The 7,778-nt window shown below is 39.8% G+C and overlaps 2 protein-coding genes across 2 annotated transcripts; one reads left to right on the forward strand and one right to left on the reverse strand.

Annotated features, from left to right (window-relative positions):
* Window positions 1–801: 801 nt before the first annotated feature.
* Window positions 802–1,515, forward strand: MS3_00009882 (uncharacterized protein; the record flags this gene model as incomplete). The annotated part of the gene is made up of 1 exon (XM_012940125.3): window positions 802–1,515. The coding sequence occupies one exon, from the start codon at window positions 802–804 to the stop codon at window positions 1,513–1,515; it is 714 nt and encodes a 237-aa protein (XP_012795579.3).
* Window positions 1,516–1,529: 14 nt separating this feature from the next.
* Window positions 1,530–5,640, reverse strand: RPL5_1 (60S ribosomal protein L5). The gene is made up of 4 exons (XM_051218292.1): window positions 5,328–5,640; window positions 5,227–5,296; window positions 5,073–5,188; window positions 1,530–5,037 (listed from the first exon to the last, which is right to left on the reverse strand). Exons 1-4 carry the CDS (start codon window positions 5,328–5,330, stop codon window positions 4,327–4,329), a joined length of 900 nt encoding a protein of 299 aa, XP_051074140.1. The 5' UTR covers window positions 5,331–5,640; the 3' UTR covers window positions 1,530–4,326.
* Window positions 5,641–7,778: the final 2,138 nt, after the last annotated feature.

The following is a 7,778-nucleotide window of genomic DNA, read 5'->3' on the forward strand; positions in this document are numbered from 1 at the left end:
TTTGGATCGTTATAATTCTAGTTTGGTTGTAAAAAGTGTAGTTTATAGTGCGTCGGTAAAGCAGTTTTATTCTATGCCCGTGGCCTCTCCGGGTTGTGGATGTAAGGCAACTGTGTTCGATCGTGGTTGACTCTGAAATATTGCTAATATTCAGCGGCAACACCGTATTAGTAGCACCGATGTTTCGTGAAGTGTGCTTGGACATAATGACTATTCAGTGTGTCACCTTGAAACACCAACTTTGGTGGCTCAGACATTTACTACGAATGTCGTCTCAATGATTCTCATATTTTGCATTGCTTCCCGACTGTGGGACTGGTTGGGAAAAGTGGACAGATGGTCAGTTTATGGAATGGTGCCCTGGCACAAGAGTAGGTGTATGGGACTGGGACCGTCCACAACTCTCTGGTAGGGGGTCCTAGAGAAAATCTAATTTGTTACCAGACATGTCTCAGAAGAGGTTAATGGCTGTCCACACTTCTTTAGCTAAGAGGATCTCTTGGGATTGATTTTATCTCAACTGAAATGGTTTTCCCATTAGTTTTCACTACTTCCATCCACTGATTCTTAATATTTGTTAAATAATTACGTACACCTTTATCGCTCCTCTCCTTTTAGCACATATTTCCGTGCCCGTTTTTACAAACATGTGTCCATCAGTTCGTCCGGTTGTAACTATCTATATCACGATCCCAAACATACTGTCTCAGTATAGTATTCGGCTGACTTTCAACCATCACTACAGACCGCGGACGTCAGTTCGAATCTGAACTTTTTCGTCGTCTGACTACACTATTAGGAATGACTCGCTTCCGAACGACCGTCTACCACCCACAAGCAAACGGGTTGGTAGAACGTTTTCACCGACAACTAAAAGCTTCACTATCAGCTGCAAACGTTTCACAGTGGACCGACGCCCTTCCATTTGTCTTACTAGGTATTCGCAATGCAGTGAAAGCTGACATTGGATACACTGCGGCTCAACTCGTTTATGGAACGACACTTCGACTTCCAGGAGGATTCGTGGATCCTTCATCCTCTTCAATGAACATGGATCTAACCTCCTACACGAACAGGCTTACAAACGCAATGCATTCAGTTAAACCTGTTTCCACTGGACCTCAATCAACTGATATTTTCGTTCAACCTGACTTATGGTATAGTACACACGTCTTCGTGCGTCGAGACTCGCATCGACGACCATTCGAACCAGCATACGAAGGACCTATCAAAGTTCTTCAACGCGAACCGAAGTACTATATAATCGATAAGGACGGAACCAACGATAGCATCAGCATCGATCGCCTCAAAGCAGCGTATTTAGAAGGAAATCCTATTCACGTCGATTTCCCTTCGGTACAATCACACAACACGACTCCTACGCTTATAATACCTTATCCGACGACAACCAACACGCACGATGGTACTTCGACAGTATCTGAAAATAAACTTAAAACAACGCGTTCTGGAAGAAGAGTAAGATTTGCAGAACATTTAAATGACTATTGCACGTAAGACACTAGTTAACATTTTGTTTCATCTCGATTTTCCATGGCATTATACATAATATAAAAAATCTTTAATATGCTTACATTTATTATTTGGCTACTATGTATATTAAAAAATGTTTTGAAGAAACATTTTGTAGAATTCGCTTTCACGTTATTTACACTTTTTCGCCCATTTTGTGTCTTAAAGCGCGTACGGGTTTATTTTGACATGCACTTACATATTCTTTTTTTATTTTCCAGGACGGCTGGAAAAGACGATAAAAAGAGCGATGAGGTTTACGAGGAACCAAAATTTTCTTACCATATTGTATTTCATGGTCCCTTAGAGTAAGAGAGACGACCAGACGCTGCTTAACTTAGCAAGCTAACAGAGGAGTGTTTACCAACGACAAAACTCGTTGGGTTTAAACTTCTGGCTGGCCACGTCTTAGGGTCATCACTACCCCACTAGGGGGGAGTGATCTGTAGCGGTAAATAAATCCCCAAAATAAATAGCTCTGTAATTTTTCGACATTGGATGCTGACCAGATTAGTTTTAATGGACTCACCTAGCTGAAGGCGCTCGGTCATGCATCCGCACCAGATCACGAGTGGGAACGCCGTGCTCAACGTCTACTTCAATCGCTAGCCAGATTAGATCAGACGATTCTCGATAGATTGATAGTCATCAAATATATCTTCCAATCTCCTCGATTTTGTCTTTCGATTTCTTTTAGTGGGTACGCTTCATATTAGGTGTTACTGGTAAAAGCGTTGTCAAACACTGAATACTTGTGGCATCTTCACTCTAATCCATATGAGAAATGAATAGTAACGAGGACTTAACCGAATAAACGTCAAACGGAAGCAACTGCACAGGCATATCCATTTTAGAGGGGAACTTTCGTAATTAAAACAATGACCTAAAGAGTTCGAAATTGCTGATTCTTGAATCATTCTACATGAAGTTAGGCAACAATGGTTATAAGAACTTTATTTCACCGAGTGAAAAATTTATTCAACGTCGCAAAAACGCACAATGCTAAAGCAGTAGGTACCAATAGCTTAATATCTTTTCTACTATAATAATAATCACCAAGTCACCTAGCGCAGTAGTAAATCGTCCGAGTTCAGAGGCCGAAAGTAAAAACCGTGACGTGCCATACCAAGCTTCAAACTAGAAAATCCAAAACCATTTTACCAGCCAGATGGGATAGCAATAAACCGCCAAATTCAACACATAACAAAACAGCGAGACAAGGAGAGACCATATTCACGAGGGATCCCAGCAAAATGAAGTATTCCGGACCGTCCCGATAATACTACATAACTGTACAAGATTACTTTCTTACGTTATGAATGGCTAAGTTCCCTATTGTAGATTCTGGCTTTCGCAGGCCATGAAATGATGCTTTGTTCGAAAATTATGTACTTTTTTTTACTAGCTTCCAGATAACGGTTGAGTCGGGAACTGCAAACGGCATTTGGTGGAAGCACTCAACATGTCAATTATCGTCGTGACTGTAAGACTAGTTTGCCTGACGAGTGAGTTATTTTAGATGAATAGGGACACTAAAAGTAGATTCATAGTCCCCAACAATGAGTCAAAAGCCAAGTACGCATGCCCCGATTAGCTTGCAAGTGCACTAACTGGGGCAAATAATACGAGACCTATCAAAAAGACAGTTCATACATGGAAGATGCTGACAACTAATCGCAAGGTCTAAACTCGACGGGGAGGTTTCGAAACGCCAAAATTTCACAAAGCGTCCTGCTACCTCCAACTGATTTCGTGTAAGAAAATTACTTGACTTAAAGTAAGGTCCAACTTAATTTATTAGACTTTTTGTATAGTTTAAATATGGAAAAGGACGTAAAACTGAGTGGTGAATAATTAGTTAGAAGCGTATATTTTTACGGTTTTATGGCTGGCGTTTCAGCTAGACTATATAAAATAAGTTATTTAACATTATCAGCAACTTTTCTTCCTCTTTTATAATTACTTTTTACAGTTAATTTTCCGTTTGGCGGCCAAAAAGTTACAAATAGTTTGTGGTAAATTATGTAACATTGCTAACAAGCTTATTCAACTACATAAAGCAAACGTACAGTATTAATACAAATTCTTTAGCAGCATACAGATTTCGACAAAATCCAGATTAAACAAAGGAATAACAGGTATACCTTATCAAGTTGAGCGATTATTGGATCTGTTTGAAAGACAAATGTTAATCAACTCATTTTTAGTGGGCAACAATCCTCAGAGTAGATATGGTTCTTACCGTTATCATTTGCTATAAACTTGACGATTTACAATAGTAGTGCTAGTGAATGGTGCCAAACAAGTGAGTAGGGTTTGAAAATGACCCTGATGTTATATAACCAGAATATAGGAAGTCAAGATCTTGAAGACAAAGACTAAAAGCATGTGAGCTACGGTGACTAGCACTGAGTCACTTTGTTTGCACCAGTGTCGTTTATATTTATTGCAGCAATGTCCTAAATTATCAATGACGAGATTTTACACCCAGTGTATTCACAAATGGAGAACTCGGAGTAGTTAATGAAAAATAATTATGAGGAAAAAAATTGTGCAACATATCGCGATGACGTTTTAACAAGAGCAATATACAAACGAGTAACAAAAGATTTCTAACTAAACAACTCGGAATATCAAGCCTTAATCGGTCAACTCTAATGACCAAAAGATCACCTCTAGGTGGCCACGAGAAAATAACCTAGATGGAATATAAGGTAAACCTGACAAAGACTAGACTAAATAGCTGAATTGACTAAACTACAAAATACTGGACCAACATTTTATTATAACAGACAACTATTCAGCAGCGGCTATTTCTTTTTTGAGTTGAGAGAGATAGTGTGTCTTCTTTTGTTGGACACGTTCCTTTCTTTGTTTGGAAGACAACTTTCTGCGATTGAATCTCTTCGGTTGAACCTCCTTCTGCTCCTTAGTAATATGTGAGGGGTCTGCTCGAATTGCTGCATGAGCTGAAAGGTACATTGCCTCAATTTTATCAGCTGTGATCCCATGTCTTATATATCCACTGAACTGACGCTGATAATCAGTTTCGCTTTCCTCTTGAAGTAGTTTCATATATTCAGCTACATGATGACCTAGTATACGGGCTCGGTGAACCTCGGCATTGTACTCTTTAGACGCCTGGTTGTAACCCGGGAATCTACTGGGTGAGTAAGGTATGTCTAGACCACCATCAACGGCACCTTTAAGAGCCCCGAAGATATTGGCACCGGATGTAGTCCTTGCAAGACCAATGTCAAGATGACACCTGAAAGCAGACTTTTCCCCGTCAACAGATTCCACATGATATTCTTGCCCATCAACTTTCTCAGCTCCAGCATAAAGACCATCCAGGCCTAGTTGCTTCAATACGCGCCTGGCACAAAGAAGACCTGTACAGTAGGCGGCGGAATAATTAGTCAGTCCCACCTTAACGCCATATCGAGGTAATTCGTGAGAATAGGCGGAGCACAATATTCGGTCTCCATCAATGCGTGCATAAATAATCTAGTTGATGTCAGTAGATAAAGTTAGACACTAACCTGACAGATTATGTCCTTATTAGTAAAACGGACCACCAGACGGTATTTAGGTGTATTGTATTTGTTTTTATCCTGCCAAATTAGCCGTTTGCGAGCATAGTAGTCAGTTTTTCCCTCTACATATTGTGTATGCTATGCCTAACGCATTTCTTACCTCTTCGCCTTTTGAATTTGACTTGGAAGCGTTTAAAATAAGCCTTATTCTTAACCAGTTTCACTATGGCCTGAAGAATAATGCAGATAAGCAAATCTTACCATGCCTTCACCTTTACGCGCTCAACTGTTTGCGATATCTACTTGATGCACTCCAACAACATTCAATGTCAATAAACAACTTTGAAAAGTGCTGTAGTTATTATGATAGAGAAATTGTATGTCAACTCGTTTGTCAATGAAAAATTGTCATCTATGGATATCGAACTTTGGTAGTTCAAACTATCAGACCAATTGTCCTAGACCGTCCGCGTCTGAAATGTGTATAATGGTTCCTAAATATGTGCTTTGGGAACCTGCTTATTTTGCTAATTGCATTCACAAATAAACCTCATAGATTTCGTCCCCACTGAATCCTCCTTTTATGTCAACTCTCGTCAGCTCACAACAAGTCACATACATTCCATCTGAGTTTCAACCCACGGAAAAGTAAGCACTGCAATTTAGTTGGAGTGACTCAGGGAAAGCCTCCAACTAACTTCTCTGATTACTGTTGGAGTTTAAGATTCTGTCGAGAATTGTTTTGAGAGGATCAGTAGGTGGCAACGCATTCCTTTCTGAAAGTGAGTTTAACACCCTATAGAGTTCTTGTCCAACCTTTTCATCCCCTACTCGTCAGAGCCACTTTCATGTGCGCTGTTTATTGGCAAAGTATTAAAGTGATCCAATAATATTAAGGAATTTAAAATTAAATGTAACGTGGTACTATACGATGGTGAAGTGTCCACCCTAGGCTCATCCCACTATATGTTTATCCCTCTGCAGATAAAGAAACATAAAACAATACATTTTTGGCAGTTGGGCATTTATTGAAGACAGTTCTCGGCATCTTAAGGGTCGGGATACTCAAGGGTTTGGAGTGACATTGAATTGTAGCGTATGTTCTGTTTCCGAGCATTTTCAATGATGATATGCACACAAAGTATCAGATAGGGTGAAATATACTTTCATTCCAATATTAAGTGTGATCCAGAATTCTACTAGTGTGTCAAAGGTTAGAGTTCTATTAATATCTCCTACTAACAATTGTAGACTACACTGTATAGTCTCACATGGAAGACAGTTGACAAATGCATTCTAAATGAGAATCGGAGTCAAACATTGATGGTTACTCTCTCGCTTTCTCTTCTTTCTGGTGGTCAAAAGGGTTATGATGACCTCCACATGTGAGGGAAAACACGGAATACAATGGACGGGTTGTATACAACCAGACGATTTGGACTTCGCTGACGACTCGGCTCTCCTATCCCATACGCACGAGCAAATGCAGGTCAATACAACCAGAGTAGTGTGAACACACCCAATCATATTTGATGGAGAAACTCTGAAAGAGGTGGAAACGTTGACTTACTTGATCAGCAAGGAGAACCGGATGCAGTCGTAAAGGCAAGAGTTGGTAAAGTAAGGGCAGCATTCTCACAGTTGAAGGACATTTGGAACTCAAAACAACTGTCAACCAATATCAAAGTGAGAATCTTTAATACAAACACCAAGACAGTATCGCCGTATGAAGCTGAAACTTCAAAAACTACTACAACCGTCGTCGAAAGAGTACATCTATTTATAAACATTCTTCTATGCAAGATACTCAATTTCCGTTGACCGGAAACCATCAACAACAGCCTACTGTTTGGGAGAACAAACCATTTTCTATCTGAAGAAGAAATTGGGGAATGATTTTGGAAGCAGACTGGACATACGTTGAGGAAATCATAAAACTTCATCACGAAACAAGCGCTAACTTGGAATCCTGAAGGGAAACGGAAAACCAGAAGGTGATAGAACACACCGCACTGAGAGTTTAAAACAGACGTGTAAAGGGTGAAAAGCAACAGAAAAGAACTGGAAAGAATTGCCAGGACAGAGTTGAATGGAGAATGCTGGTGAGCGGCCTGTGCTCATTCACGAGTGTAACAGGCCAAAGTAAGTAGTGAGTTGGATCTGCAAGAAGAGTATGTGTTTTAAGATCGTTGATTTTATTGGAAAGGAGATAATCGAATGAAAGAATAGTAAACTGAGGGGTATCATCAAGTTGCAGATCGTTAGTCGTAGTTTCGCGAATACTCGTAGTATTGGTTAGTGTAAGGACTGTGTCGCGAGGGGAAGCACATTCAATATTTTTTCATCATTTGTATTATGTTTGCCTGTAGAAAACAGAGAAATAATTCTTCTGATTCTTGGTGACCCTACCATCTTACGAATACATAGTGTACATCTTGGGAGCCGGACCAAGGAGGCTGTCAGGTCTATGCATGCGACTAAGTAGCCGTCAATAATTTGAATCATTTTTTATATACCGTAAACATGTAACATCTCTTAAGCATTTACTTGAAAGGTTCGTGATTTGTTTTTGCTTCTTTGTAACTCGTGGAGAACTGAATGTCTATACTCATGCTTTCTTTGGTTGCCAAGGTTAGAAAACATTCATGTCTGACACGTGGTCGGCTACATCATTTTTGATAATAATTTGCTCGTTGAACGTTACACAGTTAC

This window comes from Schistosoma haematobium, chromosome 1 (genome assembly GCF_000699445.3).
Source record: "Schistosoma haematobium chromosome 1, whole genome shotgun sequence".
In the NCBI taxonomy this organism is placed as follows: domain Eukaryota; kingdom Metazoa; phylum Platyhelminthes; class Trematoda; order Strigeidida; family Schistosomatidae; genus Schistosoma; species Schistosoma haematobium.

Bases quoted from the DNA above. Each gene is read 5' to 3' on its own strand.
- RPL5_1 (XM_051218292.1), bottom strand. The intron at 5,189-5,226 runs GTAAGAAATGCG...CACAATATGTAG, and splicing joins CAAATTCAAAAGGCGAAGAG to AGGGAAAAACTGACTACTAT. The intron at 5,038-5,072 runs GTTAGTGTCTAA...GACATCAACTAG, and splicing joins ATAAGGACATAATCTGTCAG to ATTATTTATGCACGCATTGA.